The sequence below is a fragment of the Triturus cristatus genome, chromosome 10 (genome assembly GCF_964204655.1).
Source record: "Triturus cristatus chromosome 10, aTriCri1.1, whole genome shotgun sequence".
Lineage (NCBI taxonomy): Eukaryota > Metazoa > Chordata > Amphibia > Caudata > Salamandridae > Triturus > Triturus cristatus.
In genome coordinates, this window is record NC_140593.1 from 1,195,723,362 (window position 1) to 1,195,749,638 (window position 26,277).

The 26,277-nt window shown below is 45.8% G+C and overlaps 1 protein-coding gene across 1 annotated transcript in view; it reads left to right on the forward strand.

Moving 5' to 3' along the window:
• Positions 1-26,277, forward strand: part of LOC146797027 (scavenger receptor cysteine-rich type 1 protein M130-like) — a 253,013-nt gene that overhangs the window by 159,426 nt on the left and 67,310 nt on the right. Inside the window, exons 12-13 of the mRNA XM_085629619.1 lie at positions 4,434-4,745; positions 11,989-12,300. Of these exons, the coding sequence (XP_085485745.1) occupies positions 4,434-4,745; positions 11,989-12,300 (624 nt within the window). The remainder of the gene's footprint in view (positions 1-4,433; positions 4,746-11,988; positions 12,301-26,277) is intronic.

The following is a 26,277-nucleotide window of genomic DNA, read 5'->3' on the forward strand; positions in this document are numbered from 1 at the left end:
ATGTGGCCTAACATATTGGCGGGGACTGCTCCTACTAAGGCATGACTAGGGCTGATCCGCACATGACTGACCCGTCTGTACTGGACAGTGACAAAAATGATGGATTGGAATGTGACCCAACCTAATTACTAGTGGCTGAGTAATTCAGATATTCCACCTATCGCTTGATTGTTTTCCTCAGTCAACTGATTCACAAAGGATTTCGTGTGAGTAGTGGCGTGTCTCACTTTGGCTCCAAATTACTTCTAAACTGTCAGTCCTTATTCAAGAATAATTTTTTGTAAGACATGGTGCCTTATTTTCAGACATAGGTGTAGCTTGCTTGTAAATTAGGAGATTTAAGGCTCACTAGTTAATCACAGAAAAATCTTTGTGAAGCTCACTTCCAATGCCAAGTCCAGTCCAACCACCAGTGGACCAACATTTGAACGCTGACTTTGACAGCTGCCATAGCTGGTTTCACATATTTGTGCCCAGTACCTCTGTGCCACCCACTGTACAGAGGTACTGGACACAAATAACACAGAAAATACCAATCAACTAAAGCAGTTCATATAAGAAAACAATTTGCTAGGCTAATTCCAATCAGGATTCTGAGCTGGACAGAGCATGGAAACAGCCATTCTGCAGATAACCAAAGATGGTCTCAGTATCCTAGACAACGGGGACTCATGCCTCATTATTCCTCTCGATCTCTCAGCTTCTCTCAACAGCATCAACTATGCCAACCTGAAATCCTCATCCACACTCAAGATCGCATGGGTCTTGAAGGAACAGTACTGAACATCTGACCTAAAGAACTGTTCACACTTGGTGAAGGTGGAGCACTTTGTCACACCCTAAAGCTGTTCCCCCAGATGGACCAATGGTCTGTACTAGCCCCCACCCTGTTCAGTCTCTACTGTGTCCACTATGTACTTTTCTAAAGCCCTCAGGCATACCCTATCACCAATATGCCGACGACACCCAGCTTTACTTAAAAACCTGATCCTCTGCTGACATCTCTCTTTCAGCCACCACTCTTGCAAACAAAGCAGCACTGGATGACTGCACAACACCTCAAGCTCCATCCTCATAAATCAGGGGTCTTTCTGTTCTCAACAGTCTCCCTCAATGACCATTTGAGAACGGCCATGCTCATCCAACACACTTGACTGCTATCCTTCGATCGCCGAGAGCGTTTGATTACTTTGTTTCTCCCTGGACAGCCGACTGGCCGTCATTCACTATAATCATCTTGCTGCCAAAAAATGCTAACATTTAACTTAAACTCCTTAGTGGGATGATACCCTTCCTTCCTGAGCAAGATCTCAAGGGTGCCATCCAGGCATTGATATTCTTAAGACTTTACCACAGGAAAGCAATTCTTTCTAGTATTCTCAAAACTCACCTTGAACCCATCAAAGCCTCTCATAAGGCGCGAATGAGGCCACTTGCCTGGCCACTGGTTCTGGTCTGGTCACGTTGACCTCTTATCCTCTGTCCTGTCATCTCTTGGATGGCTCCCCATAAAAACTAGATCCACATACAAAATAACCTGCATTGTTGACAAGATCTTGCTCACCGACCAACTTTATTACTTGGCCAACAAGTTAAAGCACTACAGAAGAATTGTTAACTTCAGAGCACTGACTCTCTTCTGCTGGAAGTCCCCGCCTTCAAGAAAATGCAATCAGTCCAGAATTTGGAGTTTTATTGCCCCTCACATCAGGACCATAGTGTCACATCCAACCTACAAGAAACAACTGAAAGACTTTCTCCTAATGTGTGTGTGTGTGTGCGTGTGTGGGTGTGTGTGTGTGTGCGTGTACATGTGTGTGTATGCATGTGTGTGTGTGTGCATATGTGTGAGCGTGTGTGTGTGTGTGTGTGTGTGTGTGTGACCGGTCTGCTGTTTGTGGTACAGAACTTGGGGATAATGATCCGCTGACCTCCATTTCAATAGAGAATTTTCCCATTATCATGAAACATGCAAGGTGAGCAGAGGAGGAATATGTTACTGCCTCTTTTCAGTTTTGCATCCCTTTGCTTAAAGTAACATTTTTATTGTGCCAATCGTAAGTACGGAAATGGACTATTACATTTCAAATGCACACAGTCCCTTTATGGGGCAAAATGAGCCGTACGCGCAACAACTAAGTCACTGCAGTGTTTGTGATCGTATTTTACCTGGAGATATATATATATATATATATATATATACACTGCAAGTGTGCAGAGAACTATTTCACCTGCAGTGCATGCTGGTCATTGCAGTATCGAACCACCATTTAAACTCACATGGTCACTTTGTCTAGTAACCCTTTGCACCTGTGGTCAAGGTTCGTGACGTGAGCCGAAACGCATCAGAAGTAAGATGAAGACAGCATGCTGCCACTATTACTTGTGAATAAATCATTGGGAACTTGAGTTTGGCTTCCAGGTTTTCTGTTCTACGTGGGATATATGCCTTGTGTTCCTCTCCATCAAGGGGGCGCACCATGGGTGCTTTGCGTTACTCTCCATCAAGGGGGCGCTCGATGGGTGTTTGTGTTACTCTGCATCAAGGGGGCGCTCCATGGGTGCTTTGCATTACTCTGCATCAAGGGGGCGCTCCATGGGTGCTTTATGTTACTCTGCATCAATGGGGCGCTCCATGGGTGCTTTGTGTTACTCTGCATCAAGGGGGCGCTCCATGGGTGCTTTGTGTTACTCTGCATCAAGGGGGCGCTCGATGGGTGTTTGTGTTACTCTGCATCAAGGGGGCGCTCCATGGGCTGCTTTGTGTTCCTCTGCATCAAGAGAGCACTCCATGGGTGTTTTGCATCACTCTGCATCAAGGGGGCACTCCATGGGTGCTTTGTGTTACTCTGCATCAATGGGGCGCTCCATGGGTGCTTTGTGTTACTCTGCATCAAGGGGCGCTCCATGGGTGCTTTGTGTTACTCTGCATCAAGGGGGCGCTCGATGGGTGGTTGTGTTACTCTGCATCAAGGGGGCGCTCCATGGGCTGCTTTGTGTTCCTCTGCATCAAGGGGGCGCTCCATGGGCTGCTTTGTGTTCCTCTGCATCAAGAGGGCACTCCATGGGTGTTTTGCATCACTCTGCATCAAGGGGGCACTCCATGGGTGCTTTGTGTTACTCTGCATCAATGGGGCGCTCCATGGGTGCTTTGTGTTACTCTGCATCAAGGGGCGCTCCATGGGTGCTTTGTGTTACTCTGCATCAAGGGGGCGCTCGATGGGTGTTTGTGTTACTCTGCATCAAGGGGGCGCTCCATGGGTGCTTTGTGTTACTCTGCATCAAGGGGGCGCTCCATGGGTGCTTTGTGTTCCTCTGTATCAAGGAGACGCTCCTTGGGTGCTTTGCATTACTCTGCATCAAGGGGGCGCTCCATGGGTGCTTTGCATTACTCTGCATCAAGGGGGGGCGCCATGGGTGGTGCAACGGCATTCCTGTGCAACCACCCATGGTTTTGTGTGCAAAACCCTATCTACTAACAATTGTTTTGCATCAAACAATAAAGCCACTTACACATGTTAAAAAGTTGAAATGCTTTTATTTCTCCAAACATTTCCCACTTTCCATGTGCGCTGCTCTGTACAGCACTCATGTAAAGTGGGAACGTTTCAGAGTTTGCCTAGGCATAGTAATTTGTACTGGAAGCTGTCCGTCCAGGACAAAACCTATGCTAGACATCATGCACACACTACAGTGTAAGGGTGTGTTCATGGGGCAAGGCAGACCAACTGTGCGCCAGCGCTGAGGAGAGAGCAGTATAGCGCCACATCTCTGTTGGTATGGCGCCTTCCTGCTCTCTCTCTGTCATCCAACGCAGCGCAGCATCTTTGGGTGTTGCGCTGCGTTATAGTTTTGGAAATCTGGGCCTTAGAATAATTGAAGAAACACTGCCTCTAGTTAATGACTGAGACATTAAGATTAGCAGAGACTTGCCATCTCCTGGTCCACAGGATAACGCTGACCATAGACTTCAATGTTAGCTGCATGATAGGACCTCCCTGCGGAAGAACTGTAAAACTACCCACCCTGAAGGCACAAGCTGCCAAAGGATCCAGAGCAAATACTTTACCTCTGATGAGGTGCTGCTTCCTTCACTGAAGGCTTTACTTAGCACAAAGCACTCTGGGAATCAAACCAATAACACAAAGGCTAGACCCGAAGGCAGAGTGCCCGTCAGGGTTCTGGGTCTTGGAGCTCCTTGGCGGCCAGTTCATCCATATAGTTGTTGCTTGCAGGTGTTAGTCAGTCATCAGGATGATAACCAAGGATGGAGGACTAACTCACATCATGTGAAGCAATGTAAAAGACTGAAGAACTGATTCACTGAGTTAGTAATATAATAACTGAGATGAAGGCCAGATGTGCAGATGAGGAAATAAGGCAGTTTTGCTGTTTGCGCTAAAATCTAACACACCGCTATCTCCTTTGTGCAGAATCCATTGAAGTGCGCCTGAATGGCTCTTATCCATGTTCTGGTCGGGTCGAGATGAAGTACCAGGGGAAATGGGGCACGGTTTGCAGTCAGCATTGGGATAACGACAATGGATTTGGTGTCAAGATGTGCAAACAACTTGGGTGCAAAACGTTTATCGCAGCTGTGAACATGAAGGCTTCGGATGCTGATATTACGTGGGCCAACTACCTTCACTGTGGAGCAACTTCTCTCCATCCGTGGCATTGTTTGACGAGTCAACCACAGGACAACACCTGCCCATCTGGGCAAGCCATTGCAATTGTGTGTTCAGGTAAGGGGCAATGCATGCCATTCGTCTACCACGCATAGTGCCGGGAGTGCTTGCTATTGTGTGGGCATGTAAGGGGTTGAGGAATATAAAAACTGTGATCTTTAGTTCATTTAAGTCATAGCAAGCAAAGCATCCATGTTTTGCGCTGAGGACAAAACCATAGCAGAGATAGGCACATGGTTTTATGATTGCTGGCATCTGAAAAATTCATCTCCTCTCACAGGTTTTCATTTACGTTCTCCAACCTAAGCAAACTGTTGCTAATACATACCTACCATAACAAGGTGTGAGCTGCAGGAGTTGAGGTTTGGTAGATTCTGGTTGTCATGCACTTCTGTGTCTGTTTCCTGGGGCAGTTTGCCTTTTGACAGCTCTATGGCTGGACTTTGACTTTGATTATAGATGGACCTACCATAACAGGGTGTGAGCTGCAGGAGTTGAGGTTTGGTAGTTTCTGGTTGTCATGCACTTCTGTGTCTGTTTCCTGGGCCATTCGCCTTTTGATAGCTCTATGGCTGGACTTTGACTTTGATTATGGATCGACCTACCATAATAGGGTGTGAGCTGCAGGAGTTGAGGTTTGGTAGATTCTGGTTGTCATGCACTTCTGTGTCTGTTTCCTGGGGCAGTTTGACTTTTGACAGCTCTATGGCTGGACTTTGACTTTGATTATGGATCGACCTACCATAACAGGGTGTGAGCTGCAGGAGTTGAGGTTTGTTAGATTCTGGTTGTCATGCACTTCTGTGTCTGTTTCCTGGGGCAGTTTGCCTTTTGACAGCTCTATGGCTGGACTTTGACTTTGATTATAGATGGACCTACCATAACAGGGTGTGAGCTGCAGGAGTTGAGGTTTGTTAGATTCTGGTTGTCATGCACTTCTGTGTCTGTTTCCTGGGGCAGTTTGCCTTTTGACAGCTCTATGGCTGGACTTTGACTTTGATTATAGATGGACCTACCATAACAGGGTGTGAGCTGCAGGAGTTGAGGTTTGTTAGATTCTGGTTGTCATGCACTTCTGCGGCTGTTTCCTGGGGCAGTTTGCCTTTTGACAGCTCTATGGCTGGACTTTGACTTTGATTATAGATGGACCTACCATAACAGGGTGTGAGCTGCAGGAGTTGAGGTTTGTTAGATTATGGTTGTCATGCACTTCTGTGTCTGTTTCCTGGGGCAGTTTGCCTTTTGACAGCTCTATGGCTGGACTTTGACTTTGATTATAGATGGACCTACCATAACAGGGTGTGAGCTGCAGGAGTTGAGGTTTGTTAGATTCTGGTTGTCATGCACTTCTGTGTCTGTTTCCTGGGGCAGTTTGCCTTTTGACAGCTCTATGGCTGGACTTTGACTTTGATTATAGATGGACCTACCATAACAGGGTGTGAGCTGCAGGAGTTGAGGTTTGGTAGATTCTGGATGTCATACACATCGGTGTCTGTTTCCTGGGGCAGTTTGCCTTTTGACAGCTCTATGGCTGGACTTTGACTTTGATTATAGATAGACCTACCATAACAGGGTGTGAGCTGCAGGAGTTGAGGTTTGTTAGATTCTGGTTGTCATGCACTTCTGTGTCTGTTTCCTGGGGCAGTTTGCCTTTTGACAGCTCTATGGCTGGACTTTGACTTTGATTATAGATGGACCTACCATAACAGGGTGTGAGCTGCAGGAGTTGAGGTTTGTTAGATTCTGGTTGTCATGCACTTCTGTGTCTGTTTCCTGGGGCAGTTTGCCTTTTGACAGCTCTATGGCTGGACTTTGACTTTGATTATAGATGGACCTACCATAACAGGGTGTGAACTGCAGGAGTTGAGGTTTGTTAGATTCTGGTTGTCATGCACTTCTGTGTCTGTTTCCTGGGGCAGTTTGCCTTTTGACAGCTCTATGGCTGGACTTTGACTTTGATTATAGATGGACCTACCACAACAAGGTGTGAGCTGCAGGAGTTGAGGTTTGGTAGATTCTGGATGTCATGCACTTCTGTGTCTGTTTCTTAGGGCAGTTTGCCTTTTGACAGCTCTATGGTTGGACTTTGACTTTGATTATAGATGGACCTACCATAACAGGGTGTGAGCTGCAGGAGTTGAGGTTTGGTAGATTCTGGTTGTCATGCACTTCTGCGGCTGTTTCCTAGGCCAGTTTGCCTTTTGACAGCTCTATGGCTGGACTTTGACTATGGATGGACCTACCATAACAGGGTGTGAGCTGCAGGAGTTGAGGTTTGTTAGATTCTGGATGTCATACACATCGGTGTCTGTTTCCTGGGGCAGTTTGCCTTTTGACAGCTCTATGGCTGGACTTTGACTTTGATTATGGATGTCGTTTGCACACTCACCGTTAGAGGACTTCTACTATCCATGGTGCAGGTGTGGCAGACAGTCTTTGACTTTAGTGCAGTAGATTATACTTGGGAATCAGAGTCTCCTTGTTGATGTTTGACTCATAGAAGTGTATAAGGGAGAGGACGAGGGATAGGCCCACGAGGATCAAGGGATAAGACATCAGTGGGACATGTTGAGCCAAGGACCAGATATCTAGAGGACGGACAGTGGTGAGAGAGCGATAGTACAGTAACCCATGTCAGGGATACTTGAGTAGCAGCAGCAAGGAAGAGGAGGGTCTTGAAAAATAAATGGCATAGTCCCTTAAGTGACAATCCAGCGAAAGGAGAGTTTACAGGTTTCACATAGTTGGTGGGGTTAGACCCCATCACCTATGTGGAATGTAGTTTCCTTTCAGAATCTAAGGTGGCAATAACGACAGAGCCATTCACCCTGAAGAAACTGCTGCAAGAAGAGCAACACGGAGGAACACAGTCTTCTGAAAGGGAGACCATGGAAGGAGGGGTCTCATACCCACAGAAAGGCTAAGCCTTCAAGTGGAGTAGCTGCAAATATTTTCTTTTATAAACTGTGTTTTCTTGATTTTGCAAAAAACATACAGTGCAAAGGATCTGGTCTGCATACATCTTTACATCAAAGAATGCACAAAAGGGTATGTCAATCAGCAACACACTGAGACTGAGACAAGAGGCAAAGTACATAATGATGGATTCCACATGGACCTAGTCGGTCTACTGGAATAAACGCTACAAACAATGACCAACCCATGTTCACTACAGTGGATGAGAGCCGCTGTCGGCTCCAGAGGCATCACCCTCCTGAACCCTAAACAATAAAACAGGGGAAATATATGTGCACTACTCACCCGTGAGGGTCTCAAGGCGCTGGGAGGGGAGGGTGAGGGGGGGCAGCAGTTCCGTATCAGTCGAAGGGCCAGGTCTTCAGCGCCTTCCTGAAGGTGTTCAGGGAAGGGGCACATCTGATGTCGGTGGGGAGCTCGTTCCAGGTCTTGGCCGCGATGTAGGAGAAGGATCTTCCCCCTGCTAATAAGTAGCTGGGCCCATAGCATTATCCCATCAGCTGCACCCTCATCCGTACATGACATTTTCAAGTGCTGCTCCTCCACCGACCCCCACTCCATTAGGTCCTTCAACCAAAGTTTCTGAGCCAGGGCCCTCAACCCCAACCAAAAGTAGCTTCAAATATTAATGACTGACCACAGTAAGAATGCATAATAAGTGGGAAATTTAACAGATTCAGTGGGAGGCCTAGCACCTACCTGGGAGTCTTAGGGTATGATCCGCAAAGGGAGCAAAAGTTAACTGAGGGTGATACCTGCCTGGGAGATAGGCGTGTGCAGGCGGAACAGGAAGGATACAAGACTGAAGGGAAAGAGACAGAGCAATTACTGTCCCCAAGCAATGAGGAGCACATGGATCTTTGATAAGAGGGGACATCGATGTGGCACCGCTCTGGGTCTCCAATCTGTGCTATCGGATACCCCTAAAGTCACAAAAGACTATACTTCCTTTCGACCACTGGGCCATGAGCCCGATGTTCACTGACGTACAGGGAAGGTCTACAAGGGGCAGTTCCTGAACCTAGCTCAAAATCGAAATTCAATGGTATATCCTTGACATTATTATAACATTGTTGGCTTTAGCTTCGGGCACTAGCATCCTCACGTCTTTTAGATGATTTTTTTAGCTCCTTCCAAAAGTCTAAGTGGTGCAAAAGAACCACCTCTAGAAGGACAATAATGAAGTCGGAGCCAAGTCGTCATTTCGGAAACCATCGACATCTTCACTGGTTCCTTCTCAGCCTAAATACACTAGAAGTAGCAGGAAGCAGCAAATTGTCACCAGGGATATTGATGGGGATGTCTCAGGTCAAATATCCCAAGTGAGATCAAGCAGTTGTTAGGGAGCCACATTGCCTGTGATACCCAGGCAGCCAAATCCGATGCAGGTGGGGCTTAGCAGGAAGATCTTTGGCCCAGAAGCCAGACACTTGAAACTACAAGGGGGTCTGTTGGGCAGAGTCTCCATTGGCAGCTCGGAGGACAGGGAATCCAGAAAGGCTTTAACATGAATTCAGAAAATCTCTTTCTTGTGAATAATGTAGCGACACAATGGCACAAACTCAAGGGAGAGTTAAGAACCCCAGTTACAGAGGACTGAATGTATTTTAACAAGAGTCTCAGTGGATCGCTCTCTCAGGGTAGAAGTAAATGGACTAGTGGTCCTACATAACAAAGTATCTGCCATCAGCCTGCCCGCAGCCTGGTAAGGGGTCAATCTGAGTGGATCACAGAGCCTCGCACTCCAATACAGCAGCAACAAAGACAACCTTGAACACCACTAGCACTCTTTGCACTCTAATGCTCCAGCAACCAAGACGACATTAAGCACCACCAGTGACCTTTGCACTCTAATGCTGCAGCAACCACGACAACGTTGAGCACCGCCAGCGAGCCTTGCGCTCTAATGCTACAACGACCAAGACAACGTTGAGCACCATCAGTGAGTGTTGCGCTCTAATGCTGTAACGACCAAGACAACATTGAGCACTGCTAGTGAGTCTTGTGCGCTAATGCTGCCACAACCAAGACAAAGTTGAGCACCACCAGTGAGCCATGTGCTCTAATACGGCAATAACCAAGACAACGTTGAGCACCGCCGCGTGCCTTGCACTCTAATGCTGCAACGTCAAAGGCAACGTTGAGCATCATCAGTGAGTGTTGCGCTCTAATGCTGTAACGACCAACACAGCGTTGAGCACTGCCAGCGAGTCTTTTGTGCTAATGCTGCCACGACCAAGACAAAGTTGAGCACCACCAGTGAGCCATGAGCTCTAATACTGCAACAACCAAGACAACGTTGAACACCGCCAGCGATCCTTGCGCTGTAATGCTGCAACAACCAAGACAACATTGAGCACTAATAGCGAGCCTTGTGGTCTAATGCTGCAATGAGTAAGACAACATTGAGCACCGCCAGCGAGCCTTTCACTCTAATGCTGCAACGACCAAGACATTGAGCACCATCTGCGAGTCTTGCGCTCTAATACTGTAACGACCAAGACAACGTTGAGCACCGCCAGCGAGTCTTTTGTGCTAATGCTACCACGACCAAGACAAAGTTGAGCACCATCTGCGAGTCTTGCGCTCTAATACTGTAACGACCAAGACAACGTTGAGCACCACCAGCGAGCCTTGCACTCTAATACTGTAACGACCAAGGCAAAGTTGAGCACCACCAGTGAGCTTTGTGCTCTAATACTGCAACAACCAAGACAACATTGAACACCGCCAGCGATCCTTGCGCTGTATTGTTGCAACGACCAACACAACATTGAGCACTAATAGCGAACCTTGCGGTCTAATGCTGCAATGAATAAGATAACATTGAGCACCGCCAGCGAGCCTTGCACTCTAATGCTGCAACGACCAAGACAACATTGAGCACCGCCAGAGAGATAATATGACTGAGGAAGGGGCAGGGAGGGAACACGAGGTTACAGAGTTCTCGCCGTCTCAGGCCTTAAGCAGCAGAGCTATCTCTATGGCCATACAGAGCTTACAAATTCAGCCTAGCCCAATATCCCTAATAATAGACCGATTTTACCAGCTCAAGGACAGAAAGCAGGTACATATAGATGCGCTCTGACTTTTTTATAGTGCAACAGTCACCAATGGCCTGTCGCTTAGTGCTGCTGTTGGATACCTACCTGGTGTGTCCCTGACCACACCTGAATATGCAGTATTCACCCCCTGGGAGCCCCTCTGCCCCTGCAGTCTGTGTGCATGCCTCATCCTTTCTGACGCTGTACCTGGGCATCACATTGACGTCAAAGGCCTCCTGTGGGTCTAATTGTCTCATTTGTGCGGTGCACACAGTGTAAGGATAGGCATCTACAGCTCAGCCACACAGAAGGTGATTGGCAGCTGCCTGCACGGTCCACCACCTGCCATCACCTTCAGGCTGGGCTCCCCAAGTGCCATGCAGCCACCGCAAACCCTGAACGGTGGGTCCGGGGTGGCATTATCTCCTGCCTGTCCTGCTGCTCAGCCACAGTCGCAAAAAGCAGAAAGTGACAGGCCATCTTCTTCTTATAGGTGCATTGCTCCACTGGTGCACTGGTGCACCCTTCCATCCTGACTGCAACCCAGCCACCAGGTAAATAACTGCACAGTATCAGCCCGCCTGTGACCCCACCAATCAACTAGCGGAAACGTATTACTGCACTGGCTGCCCACAGCTGACAGTGAATCCAACAGCTGAGTACGATGCACCAATGTGACCACGATGAGTTGGACCAGCTGAAATCAGACAATCATCCACCCACAACCATGCACTCGTCCACACATTCATCCAACCACCCACTCGCCCACACTCATGCATCCAGAAAATAGTCATCCATAAAGGTCACTCACCCTGCTTCCATCTAAATACCAACACCCATCCAGGCATCCACTCCGATGCCTTTCACTCTCCATCCACCTGCAGACATGCATTCACAACCACTCACACATGGAATCCTCTGTTCTTCACCCACAGTCATGCACTCATTCACCTGTCCAGGATCTGAGCTTCTGGGCATCCAGGGGAAAAGGAGACTGGGGTTCTCCCAGTGTGCTAAGTGAAAACACTGGTCCTTGTCTGGGGGGTGCAGGTCTCTGATCACTGAGGATGTTATGTTATGTTGCTTATATGGCACCACCGCGACCCACTCGGGGTTCCCGGCGCTTTAGCAACAGGTGAGGTTACTCCAGGCCCAGCTAGTTCAGAACAGCCACGTGTTTCATTGAATAAGAGGGTGTGGGGCCACATGGTGACGAGTGAGGTGGGGTCTGACGTCAGAAGGTGCTGTACTTCCTGTAATGGTGACACGTTTTCTTGCAGCCTCGTTGGCCTTCCGACTGAGCGGCGGCTACAGCAGATGTGATGGGAGAGTGGAGGTTCGCTACAATGGAGAATGGGGCACGGTCTGCAACCGGAACTTGGAAAACATGGCCGCCAGCCTGATCTGCAAGCGCCTGAACTGTGGCCGGGCGAGGCTTTTGTCGCACAGCTCCATCACCGAGCACGGGGGCCTCCCCGCGGTGCTGACGGACCTGAGATGTGGCAACAGCAATGAGAAGCTCGAGCACTGTCCGGGGAAGTGGGGCAAAAGAGACTGCTCTCACCCCAGGCCCGCCAGCCTCGTGTGCTCAGGTAAGGCATGAGGCTAGGGGAGAGGAGTTGGCCTAACGGCTAGGGCGGTCTACCTTGAATTTGGGGAACTGAGTTCGAGTCTCGGCAATGACGCTGAACATCCTGTGATTCTGGGCAAATCACTTAATCTCCACGTGCCTAACGAAAATAAATGTGTCCTCATGTAACGCAACTGGTGCTATGCGCTCTGATACCCGCTTCGTGTCAAGTACGCGCTATATAAAACTCTGTAAAAGAAGAAAAAAAAGCCTTTAACTTACACGTTCTGAGCTTAGCGCTGCGTGAAATGTGAAACATTTCTAGGCACAGCGCTATTTGCTACGACCTGAAAAGTGTCCATGGTCTTTGTCAGATGTTATGCTTTAAACAATATATTTTAACAATAGAAATCATACGTCATGTTGACATCACTGACTGTATATTGTTTATAAGATCCTAAACTGTACATGTATGTCCCTTGACCCCGATGCGGCGGAAGCGGTTTTAATGAAAACAAGTAAAAAAAAACAATAGAAATCAATAAAGCAGATATTGATAGCAGGGCATCTTGGTGGAGGTTTCACAATGTTAGAGCCTGTAGTCGCCCAGTCGCTCGCTTAAAGCCAGCCCAGGGATGTAGTGACCCCTGCTGGTGGCTGTGTGGTGTTACTCATAGAGGATGGTGCCCAGTTTACTTTCCTGGTAGGAGATCAGAGGGAAGAGAGCCTTTGTAGGGGACCTTGTCGCACAGAGAATGTTGGACCTATCCCAGGTTTCTGGGACAGCATTAGAAGTCCCACAACACATCCTGCCATCCACAATTCTACCCAAGTGTGAGAGGAACTCAAAAGGGCCAGGCTCAGCTCAGAAAGCAGTGGCTACGAGCTGCCAGGTTTGTATTGTCCCAGATACTGCTGGGGAGAGAGCTGCGGACAGCTCCCTGAAGCCTGGCATTTCCCACACTGGAAGACATGTGCTTGACCAATGCTTTTTAAACTCTGAGTTGCAGGCCTTGTTTCACAGCTAAACCTATGACAAAGCCTATTTTGGCACCCAGAGGAAAGAAATGGATGATCCAGATCCTGGTCCCTTAGATCCTCATCTTAGATCCTCGTGCATAGATGGTGCATCAATAAATACGTGCTAAGTCGCCATGTTTTCTGGCACTCAGGTTAACCTGGCAGAAGAAGGGCTGTTTCCGTTCTCTAAAGCTGTTTAATTACGAAAGCAGCTGAAATATGTTTACAGCGAAAGGTAACCATGGAAGTTCTGTCGTCAAAGGAGAGAAGATAACATAGCAGTAGGTTTCCAGGCACTATACGCAAGAAAGGTATATATCTTCTCTGCACTCTTTTTTTTTGTTTAAAGAGTTTTATATAGCGTGAACTAGACCCGAGCATATCAGGTATTAGAGCGCCTTACCTGAGCACCAGTTTTGTTACAGATGGACACATTCATTTTTTTTTGCTAGGCACGGGGAGATTAAGTAATTTGCCCAGAATCACAGGAGGTTGAGCGTCGCTGCGGAGACTCGAAGCCGGTTCCCCGGCTTCGAGGTCGACCGCTCTACCCGTAAGGCTACAACCTCTCCCCACTTACTCTTCAGATGTAACTACTATTGTGTTGTCTTGACGGAAGAAATGGAGGACAAGACGACTCTTGCGTCCTATGAGGCAGTCATCTTAGGTGTTAAAAATGATTTTGTATAACGTCTTGCTTACTCTTTGTTTTTAGGTCGAGCCTGAGCAGTGCATGCGCTGCTCTGCAAGGCATGCTGTATTAGAGTATGCCTCCCATATTTATCATTGGCTTGTGTCATTGTCCTTCATACATGCTGGCTTCTGATTCATTAATAGGCTTGTTAGTCCCTCCTTAGTACCGCCTTATCTTCATTTGTAACCTCCCATGAGGACTGGCCCTTTTACTTCTGTTACACGGTATGTCTTATTTAGTCTGTAAGCACTATTTTCTTTAATGAGTTTCTCCTACTGCAGGCATGACATGCTTTCCTGAAACATTCAGTGCGCCATGCACGCTTTCACTTTCCAAGCAGCCCGGGACAATGGCGGACACTTCTTTGAAGTGAAATAGGTCTTGCATTTACAAGAGTTTGAGCTATTGGCATTGTAAATGACAGGGCATGTTATGTGTTAATCATCAAAACAGATAAATAAAAGGCATTGTCATTTACATTGTCAATAGCATTGCAAATGCTTGTTTATTTCCTCGATGCGAGTCACAGGCATGTAGGCTTTTTTTTATTGGCCTAACAACAACCACCAAACTTCGAACTGCATCGTTTGCATTTAATTAATTCCATTAACTGTATATTTTCAAAGCCAGTTTTGCAATGATTTCTTCGCCAAACACAATCAATGACAATCAGCAACAATGAACCATTTTTGAAGGGCCATGCGGCATCTACTAACCAATGCGTTTCGGCGACATTTTTGCTACTTCTTCAGGGTTCTATTTAGGTAAAACAAAATAATCATTATATCAAACTAGCAGAACCTTTGTCAGGCACCAATCATATTTTTCTCCAAAACAAACAACAACAAAAACATTCAATTGGTATGTGAAATGTTGTACATACCTTACATCCAATTGTACAGTATGCTGTCTATTTGTCACTAAATCAAACACTATGCATCTAAAGGTAAAAATTCAACATTAAACCTTTGTTTCCATAACTATTGTGCTTTCAGTGAGAATATTTTCTTAAAACCTCTTTACCACTGTTAATGTTCATCCATGTGTGCTTGAGCGTTCACATGAGACCGTTCAGCGTCTGCATCTCTCTGAACTCAGAAGTTATTGATTTTCACAAACCTTTTGTATTAAAACTTTCACAGCTGACGCCTTTTTACCAGTAAGTTATTTACATGCCATATATAGCTTACTGGAAGTGAGGCTGTATGCTTCCAGTGGCGGACTCCCTCTTGGAGCGTGTATCACATCCAAAATCTGTAACCCTAATTTACTTTCACAAATACTTATTCTGTGGATTTAGCCAAACTTATACTTAGTATTTCTTATTTCACTACTGTTCATTTTATTTTTACAACCAATTTAGTATTTTACTTTTCTTATGCAGTCTGTTTATTAACTAAATGTAATTATTACTCTATTCCAACCGATAACCAAAGATCTTACCCCTGTCATTGAACGAAGTTTTTAAAGGAGCAAATGCTTGTTTATTTTCTCAATGTGAGTCACAGGCGTGTAGGCTTTTTTCTAACAACAACCACCACACTTCGACCTGCATCGTTTGCATTTAATTAATTCCATTAACTGTATATTTTCGAAGCCGGCCGGTTTCATGGCGCTGGAGTCCAGGGGATGCAGCAACAGTGAGAGGAATGAATTAGTCATATGCCTGGCGGAACAGCCAGGTCTTTTTTTTTTTTTTAAAAACAAATTTTATTGTGTCAATTTAGCCATCGCTATGCAGAGCTCTGTAACCCAGAGACATCTGCCATATCCTTCATACATGTACATACAGGCAATAGACAATTGTATATTCGAAAGAAAACCCCACAACCCCCCTTCCCAACTCCCCCCCCCCCCAACACCCAATGATCGCACTTCCTCCAACTAGTCTTACTCTCCCCCTTCTGTCCATCCTGCTCTCCCCACGCATCGTGCACGCCCTCGCGCTGCCCCCCCATGGCCCCCAACGTCCGTGTACAGCTGCCCCTATGGATCGATCTCCCTCTCTACGGGGGGTTCCAGCCCAATTCCATGGTAGTCTGCCCATCGTTTCCAGATCTTATAGTGCTTGCGTGGGCACCCCCTGGCCTCGAAAACGGGCTGCTCCAGCCCCATACAGAAATCCAGGCCGTTCTTCCATCTCGTCATTGAAGGGGCTCGTGCCGCCTTCCACTCCCTTGCAATATCCCGCTTGGCCAGTGTGAGTACCAGCAACATAAGATGACGTTTGTATATGTTTCCCCCTATATCCTCCATGACATGAAGTAGAGCCAGCCGCGGCGAGCGGGGGAGCTCCCACCCGAACACTTCCGAGAGGCACGCCAAGACTCCCCTCCATAATTTAGAACAGCCAGGTCTTTAACTGTTTCCTAAACTGCGCTGATCTCATCTCCACAGGAAGAGAGTTCCAGAATTGAGGGGCTAAGACCGCAAATCTTAGCCCCCCCCCATGTTTCTTACGTTTAAAGGACAGGGTGACCAACAGATTCAAATGGCAGGACCTGAGGTCCCGAGTAGGGACGTGAATATATGACGTTACTTAGCAGACCATTTCTTCGCAAGTTTTTCCTACGATGATTTTACATCGCAAATACCATTACTACGCATGATTTAACTGCGCATGCTTTTAGTAGAGTTGTTCAGGAGCGAAAGAGGGGGGGCCGGGCAAGTGAGAAAAGCTTCCCCTAATATGTGAGGGGGACAGGGACAGCAGTCAGTAGGGGAGCTGGATCCGACCTTCCTTAGCAAGCCAAAGAATACTTCCCTAGAAATCAAAGGGATAAGATCTAGCAAAAGAGGGTTTCTACATGTGGGCGTAGGAATTGTAGGAGAGGTATTGGTAGGGATGCTAGACTTAATAGTGACAATCTTTTCAATAAAATAGGAGTTAAGAGAATCAAATAGAGTTTGAAAAGGGACAGGTATTGCCGTGACCCTATCTGGTTTGAATAGTTTGTCCACTATAGAAAATATTTCCTTGGACTTTTTATCCGAGTTTAAAATCTTGTTGGAAAAATAGTCTGCCTTAGTTTGTAAAATAGCATTTTTATATTCCTTGAGCTGAGTTAGGAATATATCTTTGTTATCTGGGGAGTAATGTCGTCTCCAGTTGCGTTCTGCTTATGCAGGGCAAGTTTCTTTAATTTTAGACAGTCCGAAAACCAGCGTTGAGCATCATGAGGTCTCATTATCTTGGGTTTCTTGATGGGGGCGACGCTGTCACCGGCAGATTCAAGCCACAGTTTAATACTTTCTGCTTGGTTGTTTAGTGACTCCTGTTCTGTCAGGGCCGTGGTAGCCAGCAACATGCAGAGGTCGCCTATGTTAACACGTCTCCAGTTTCTTGCCATACGGTTCCCCAGCAGTTGGGGCTTGGTTAAGTGAACACTGGAGAGAGTAAATGTTATAAAATAGTGGTCTGACCAAGTGCACGGAGAGATCATTAACTTAGAAATCGCCAGATTAGATGTCCAGACTTGGTCAAGAATGTGGCCTTTTATATGATTAGCGGCATTCACATGCTGGGTACAATTCATCCCGGAGAGTAAATCTGCCAGTTCAACAAAGCTAGTACTCTCCCTAACATCATTAGGACAATAATTAAAATCTCCGATTATGAGGATTTTAGCATAGTTAATGACTAGATAGGAGATCATTTCACCCAATAACTGAGGGAATGTTGGCATAAGACAAGGGGGTTTATAAAATAATGCACAGATAAAGGGAGACTAAGAAGACTCACGTTTTAAAATTAGACTGTCAACTGAGGGTAGGCCTGTGAACGCTAGCGAAGTGAACTGTAGTTCTGATGTATGATAGCTGCCACCCCTCCCCCTGCTTTGCCTGTAGTCCTATTAGCTTGAAGAATATAGTACCTGTCAGGCACTGCTGCTTAAATGTCAGGGGCAGACTCTTCAGTAAGCCAGGTTTCAGTGAGAAGGAGTATATCTGGTTTGTCCAAATCTAGAAGCTGAAAGATTTCGAGCTAGTGTTTAACCCGCGAGCGAGTGTTCAGATAACTGACTGTAACTGCTGATTCAGGCAAGATCTCTTGTCTGATATGGTCCTCCAGGCAGGGAAGCTTTGGGTTAATTTCTGGGTAAGTATCTCATTTTATGTAGTTTGTCATCTGTATAATAAATAGTACACGAAAGACATGCATGCTTTTGGTATTTTTCCCTCTTTTATTAGTTTCTTATTTTAACCTTTGTTTTTTCAGTGACTATATATACGAGTGTGTGTGTGTGAATATATACATATATATATTCATATATGTATGTATGTATTACCCAGTGGCGGTCACCATTGGGTAGTTAAAGTTAGGTCAGCTGTTCCTTAGGAAAAGCATTTTTTGTGTTGCTAATAACTTTGTCTCCTTTGACGAATCTCCACAAAACTTCACAAAAAAAGTGTTACTTTTTGACTAGTTTGTGCATGGTAAGTTTTGGGGTGATTCGTCAAGTGGGGGGCGAGAAAAAAAGGGAGTCCCAAACTGAAAAATCTCTGTGGAAATTCCATAGACTTCTTAGACAAGGCTACAGCAAAAACTACACCAAATTTGGCAGGAAGCTAGATCTTGGTTCACAGATTGCGCTTTTTGTGATTAGCTAGAAATCTGTTTAGTAGTTTAAGAGAGAGTAAGCTTAAAAAAAAAATATAGATATATGGGCGATTTGGTTCGAGGGAGCCCACCCCAGGGTCAAAATTATTGAATATCGGGAGGGAGCAATGCGCTCTCCCTCCCCGAGCCATCACAGACTCAGGGGAGCCCACCCCGGGGTTGAAATTTGTCAAAAAGGTGAGGGGGACCATGGAGCCCCCCTTCATAGCCTCTAAAGGCACCGTGGACCACATGCCTGTGGGCTGGTTCACTAGCCATGTCCCAGGGAGCCCACCCCCAGGACATAGCGGTTTCCCTGTCTGCGTGGACAGGGAAACCTGTGTTTGCTTCCACTTTGCAAGAGCATTTTTTAATCTCCCACCAAGCGGGATCAAACACAAAGTCTGCTCCCAGCTGGCGGGAGCTTCAAAAATGCTCCCTCCGGCTGGGAACAGACCTTTGATCTGTTTCCCTGCCAGCTCTGAAGCAGGCAGCGAAACAGATCAAAATATTTCTCCCGCCCGAAGAGAGCAGCATTAGTAGCAGCATGCAGGGAGCCCAGTGGGGCCAAAGGGGCCCCGGGACTCCCCCCCCAGTCCCCAGCTAATGTATGGTAGGTGCACTGGGTGGGCACCAGGCACCTACCTTTAATGATGCGGACCCCAGGGGATGGGGTCCCTAGGCTTAAAAGGCTCGGGGGAGGGGGGCTGCATGGCCTCCCTCCCGTTTAATTTGGCAGTGGCCCTGGGAGAGGGGGTCCCCAGAGCCTAACAAGGCTGGGAGAAGGAGGCCACACGGCCCCACTCCCCTTTCATAAAAAAGGCCCTGGGGGATGGGTTCCCCTGGTCCTGACAAGGCTCGGGGAGGGGAGCCACACTGCCCCCACTCCTTTAATTAAAAAAAAAAAATCCCTGGAGGATGGTGTCCCCAGGGCCTAATGAGGCTCGCGGAGAGGGCCTGCATGGCCCCTTTTCTATTTCTTTAAAAAAATGGCCCTGTGGGATGGGATCCCCAGGGCCTAATAAGGCTCGGGGAGGGGGGCAGCGCAGCCCCTCTTCCTTTTAATTTAAAAAAAACTGCCCTGGGGGATGGAGTCCCTAGGGCCTAATAAGGCTCGGGTGGAGGGGCCACGAGGGCCCCCCTCCTTTAATTAATAAAAACAGTCCTGGGAGATGGGGTCCCCAGGGCCTAACAAGGTTCGGGCAGGAAGCCGTGCAGCCTCTCTCCCCTTTAATGTAAAAAACTGTGCGGGTGGGCTTCCCAGGGACTAATAAGAATCTGGGTGGGGGGCAACTCGGCGTGATAAGGTTAGGGGTGGGGGGGTAATTCGCCCCCTTCCACTTACATTAGAAGAAACAACCCTGGGGGATGGGATCCCCAAGGCCTAATAAAGCTTGGGGAGGGGGGCCACATGACAGTCTGGCTAGCAAGTTCACAACACTATGTACAGAGGCATGTGATTCATGCCTCTGTGCATAGGTGGGCGCAAATTATAACTTTGTTATAACTATAACTTCAGAATTTCTAATATTTGTGTAGACTAAGTTGGTTTTGTATGTAAATTATTAATACCGTTTTCCTAACAATAACTTATCCTCACTTTTGGCTTTTTTTATTGAATTTCAATGGCTTTTTTTTTTTTTTTTTAAATAAAAAAGTGTTTCAAGCCGTAAAGTGGAGTGTCATTGAGTGAAGTGTTGTATAGTGCAATGGAGGTGAGTGTCGTAGAGTGTAGTGTTGTAGAGTGGAGTGTTGTAGAGTGGAGTGCCATAGAGTGGAATAGAGTGCAGTGCGGTAGAGTGGGGTGGCATGTTGTAGAGTAGAGAGGAGTGGTGCAAAGTGCAGTGTCATGTCATAGAGTGTCTTAGAGTGTCTTAGACTGGCGTGTCAGAGAATGGCATGTCGCACAGTGTCTTAGAGTAGAGGGGCGTAAAGTGGAGTGCCATAGAGTAGAGGGGCTTGTCATAGAGTTGAGTGGCAAGTTGTAGTGTTGACTGGCGTGGAGTATCATAGAGTGGAGTGCAGTAGAGTGGAGTGGCATGCCATAGAGTGGAGCAGCGTTTCATAGAGTGGAGTGGCATGTTGTACAATGGAGTACAGTAAAGGGGCATAGAGTAGAGAGGTGTTAAAGTGTTGTGTCTGACAGTGTCATGTTGTAGAGTGTTGTGGCGTAGAGTGTGGGTGTGTTATAGAGTAGACTGGATTCTTTTTTTTTTTTTTTTATCCTCATCCGCCTTTGACCCCAGCTAACTGGTGATCCGCAAGTCGCCACTGTTTCTCAACAGGAGAGGTAGGGTTTACTTTAATGATTTGGGGTACTGCCCCAACCGTTCTTTCATCCTCCTACCAGTGGCTCGCAAGCTTCCTACCTGTTGCTGACTTCTCGTTGTTGAGGAGAGGATGGTTATACTCTCCCCTGATTTAAAGGGACAGAAGATTGTAAGCTGGGCACCTCCTTAGGTCGCCGTTTTCCTAATACACCCGTGATATTGGTGGTGTCCAGCACAATCTGAGAGCTTCCCAAGAGGCTTAATCATAGGACAAAAAGAAGGAAAGATGCCAAAAAGGTGATATAATAGCATGACCATAAAAATCTATCTAAGCTGGAATCCAATTTACCAGACAGTCCCAGATGGCTCTCTTCTTGCTGTTTTTTAGTCTGGCCAAGTCCATCTTAGATGTTCTATACAATGAGGAAAGCCAATCAGAATGTGTGGGAGGCAAGACCTCGGCCCATCTCTTGCAGGTTTCTCGTCTAGCCAGCAGAATGGCAAAAAATAGAAAGCCTCTATTAGCACTAGTTATGTCCTCTTGGATGCCAAAAATTATTAGACTAAGTGTGATACATACTGGGTATCCTAAAATAGATTTTATACTAGCCCCCACTTTCTCCCAATATTCTGCAATGGCTGGGCAGGTCCAAAACATATGTGTGTCCGAGGCTCTTTCCATGTTAAATTTTTTGCATTTAGCTGGTGGGCCGTTAGACATCTTAGAAAGCCTTGCCGGGGATAAAGAAGCTCTGTGAGTGGTGAAGTAGTGATTTCTTCTCAGCCATGCTGGCGTCACCGTTAAGAACAGAGTACCATACGAAATCCACCATAGTTCAGAACAGTCTGCCTCCGGGATTAATTCCTCCCATATTTCTCCCGCCAATCTAAAATCCCCATCTATGGCTTCCTCGATTGCCCAATAGAAAGATGATACCTCCTTTTTTCCCACTGGCTTTACTACCAGAAGTTCCTCTAGGGCATTACCCTGCCCTATCGATGTTTTTTGATTCTGTGACCAACTCTTCAACTGTAGATATTTAAATCTAGACAAACCTTCAACCAATTTCTCATTAAGAGTTGCCCAAGAAAGGAGAGAGCCATCTTCCATTAGTTCGCCCCATGTTGATAGCCCTGCTGTCTTTAAGGGTATAGCTAGCGCATCTTCTAAACAATTCGGTGTCCCCGGGCTATCCCACAATGGAGCTAATTTTGAGTAATAGTCGATACTCGTTACCGCTCTAAGTCTGGCCCATATTTGGGCCGCACCCCACAAAACCTTCAGCCTTACTTTCTTAAAATATTTTTTGTCCCCATATTTAAAAAGGAAGCCTTCATGCGGAAGCCCCGCCTGGTCTAACATGGCTTTAAACATCATCCCTCTATCTGATAAATCTGGAGATTTCAGCAACATTCTCGAATGTGTCAGTTGGAACGCCCATGCATAATACTGAATGTCTGGAAGTGCCAGACCTCCTTTTTCCCTTCAGCGTCTTAATTTTTTCCAGGAAATCCTGGTTGACTTGTATGCCCACACAAATGAGTTTATTGACTGCTGTCATTTGTCAATTATTAATTTGTCAAAGTGTAGGGGTATGGTGTTAAAAAGGAATGTTGCTTTTGGAAGGATTATCATTTTAATCAGATTAACTCTTCCCAAAATGGTTAAGGGGAGGTGGACCCAAGATCTCATTTGTTTTTTACTTTCTTTTAGAATATTTAGGAGATTTACCTTAGCTATGTTATCTATATTATGTACAATTTTGACTCCCAAATACCTCATCTCATCTTTAGTATGGTGTTTGCCCTTTGGCAGGTTCCAGGTCATAATCTCGGTCTTATCTGCATTGATCTCATAGCCAGAGACTTGGCCGAATTCTTCAGCTAACCTAATTACCGGAGGAAATGATAGCTCTAGATCTGATGAAAAGATAAGAATATCACCTGCATAAAGGGCTACCTTCCTCTCCCATGTACCACTCTTAAATGGTAAGATAGCTGTTTCCTCCCTGAGACACCGAGCAAACGGCTCGATGTACAAATCGAAGAGGAGTGGGGAGAGGGGGCAGCCCTGTCTAGTTCCTCTCTTGATACGGAAGGGTTTAGTCAGTTTACCATTGATCACCAACCTTGCCAAAGGGTCACTATATATGAGGTTTATAGTTTGTCGAAATTTTGGGCCAAAGTTTAGTTTCTCTAATATGGCCGCCAGATAATTCCAGTTTAACCTGTCGAAGGCTTTTGTTGCATCCAGTGTCATTACTGCCAAGGGAAGATTAAAATTTGAGGCACAATCTATCGCACCTATAAGGTCATGTGTTAGATCAAAAAGATTCCTGCCTTTTATGAAACCTTTCTGGTCGGTATGCAATAGGTCCCCTGCAACTGCACCCAGCATGTCGGCCAAAATCTTGGTGAAAACCTTATAATCAGAATTAAGAAGTGAGATAGGTCTATACGACCCACACTTTGTAGCTGGTTTACCCAGTTTTAAGATCAGAGTGATATTTGCTTCTCCCCACGAGGATTGTGGTTTTGCCCCTTCTATCAAGATTTTATTAAAAATCGTGGTCATAAAAGGAATTATCTCCTCGCCCAGGGATTTGTACACTTCTGCAGGAAGGCCATCCGGCCCTGCCGCCTTGCCTGTTTTACAGGATAGAAGAGCTTTCCTAACTTCCTGATGAGAAAATTCCACCTCCAGCTTCTCTCGTTTGGTGGATTCAAGAACTGGCAGATGGATTGATTCTAACCAATCTTTTGATGATGTGGTATCTATACCAATATCCTCATCATAAAGTTCTTTAAAAAAGGTATGGAAAGCATCTCCTATCCCTTCTTCGTTGCAGGTTTTGATATTTGCATCGTCTGTTTGTTTTATCAGGTTGCGCACTCTGTCTGATTTGGCCTTCCAGGCTAGTAACCTGCCTGCACCCTCACCATACTCAAAATGAGCACGTTTGCTCATCTCCCACCTATTAGATATTCTAGTCTGAACTATACTGTCTAACTTGGCTTTCAGGGAGTCCAAATTTGTTATTAATTGCTGAATTTGATCTTGATTGGTTTCTATAATAATCTTCTTTTCATCTTCTTTCATTTGTCTCTCAATAGATAAAATTTCTTCCCTATACCGTCTGTTTTTATATGACATCCTATTTGTAACCAAACCCCTCTAAAAGGATTTAAGAGTATCCCAAACCACCATAGGATCTACTGAACCGATATTGATGTTTAGGAAAATTTGTATTTCCTGAGACAGATATCCAATTTCCACCTTATCTAAAAGAAGTGTACGGTCAAATGACCAGACCGTTTGTTGAACCTTCTCTGCAATTTTCAAGTCCATCCAAATTGCCACATGATCGGAAAGATGAGGGGTCAAGTAACCTTTATCTTGGATGTTACCTCTAAGATCATTACTTATTAAAAGGTAGTCGATCCTGGATTTATGTCTATATTTTTTGTTATAGAAGGACACCCCAACTTGGGTGCCCGACCTTTCCCTCCAGATATCGACTAACGCATTTTGTGTCATCATTGTTTTTAAATAGGCTCTAGACTTAGACGGTAGACTTGCCCTACAGCTTGGAGATTTATGCAATAAAGTATTTAATACTATATTAAAGTCTCCTGCAAAGATTAACGTATCAGGCAACCCCAACAAATGAGTAAAAACATTTTTTAAAGTTGAGGGGTCGTCTCGATTTGGGCCATAATACCCAACTAATGTAATCGGCATACTTTCTACAGAAATACAAGCCATCACCCATCTACCGCTATCGTCAGTCAGAACCTTCAAAAGGCTAGCATCCGTTTGTTTTTTGATTAAAATAGCAACCCCCCTGATATTTCCCGATTGGCCAGAACAAAGACAGTGTTCTACTCACCTAAGATTCCGACAAAATTCCAAAATTTCTTTTTTAATAAGGTGGGTTTCTTGCAAGATGATTATCTGTGCAGGCGAATCCTTTAGGTACTGGAAGATTTTTTCTCTCCTGCTCTTAACTCGGAGGCCATTTACATTCCATGATAGGCAATAAAGCTTTCTCATAGGAGGTTCAAGGGACCACAATTATTCACTACCTCACCCCATAAGATATCTGTGCCAAACCGGAAACAGCGTAAAATAAAACATGCTAGGGTTAGAAGTCGAAGGTGGATTTCTTTTTTTTCTTTTTTTCCCATCTGCTCCCGGACCCGTGCTACCCACACACCTCTCTGACACCCCCTCCTACCCCCCCTGGAGAACTTTACCCCTATTTACCTGGACGAGTCCAGATTCTGCCTACAGGTAAGCCCTGTTCTGCCTCATTTTTACCTAATAATATTAATAATGTCTCACCCCGCTAGATATGTGAGATTGTATCCTTAACTCTACCAAATATACTGCCCCCAAAAAATAATTTTTCCCCATTTTCCTCCCTTTTTTCCCCCCTTTTTTCTTCTCTAAGCCGGTATTTCCTAAGTTGTCTTCAGATTTTTAAATTCTCGAGAAGGTCGTCAGCCTCCTGAACTGTTCGTACATTGTGCATTTTGTTGTTATACATAATTTTCAATTGGGCCGGGAATTTGAGTTGGACAGTTGCCCCTAATTTCTTAAAGTCCTCCATTCTTTTCCCCAGCTCCCACTGACGGTCCAAAGTGACTCGTGAAAGGTCCGACCTTATCTCGAAAGTAAAATCCCTTGATTTAAGCGATTTCAATTTAAGAGCAGCAGTTAGTATCTTCTCTTTTAATTCAAAGGTAAGGAAGTTTATTAACATTTTTCTTGGTTTGGTTCTGTTAGGATGTCTCCTAAAGGGGTCTCTATGAATCCTTTGTATATCTAGCCTTAGCTCCTCTTCCGTCTCCTCAATCCCCACTACTTCCTTAATGAGGGTTATGATAAAAGATTTGATATCCTCTCCCTCTTTTCCTTCCGGTACCTTCAAGAGACGCAAGTTATTGCGCCTAGAGTGGTTTTCTAATACCTCCATTCGATCCTGAAGTGAGGCCTCTTCCTTTTTTAGGGTTAAGATGTCTGTTTTAACCACTCCCAAATCAATTTTAAGTTCTTCCATGGAATTCTCTAAAGCTACCGTCCTGGAGCTTAAAGTGTCAAACTTCTTTTCCAGGGACTCGTAAAAAAGTCCGATGTCTCCTTGGTTTGACTCTGAAATTGCAAATCCCTTTTTAATATCGGATGCCATGGTAAAAAATAGCGATTCTAATGAGCTTCCTGTGGTTGATGGATCCCCAGGAATTACACCTCCTACCCCATTATCCCTTTCAATAGCTCCCATTAAGGTAGCGACGCCCGGGTTAACCACATCAGCACTCTTTATTAAACCATCTGAACTCACACGCCCTTTGCTTTTTATTCCATCCGGGGAGCTGGAGATATTTAAATGAGACGGCTGTACATCCAATTGC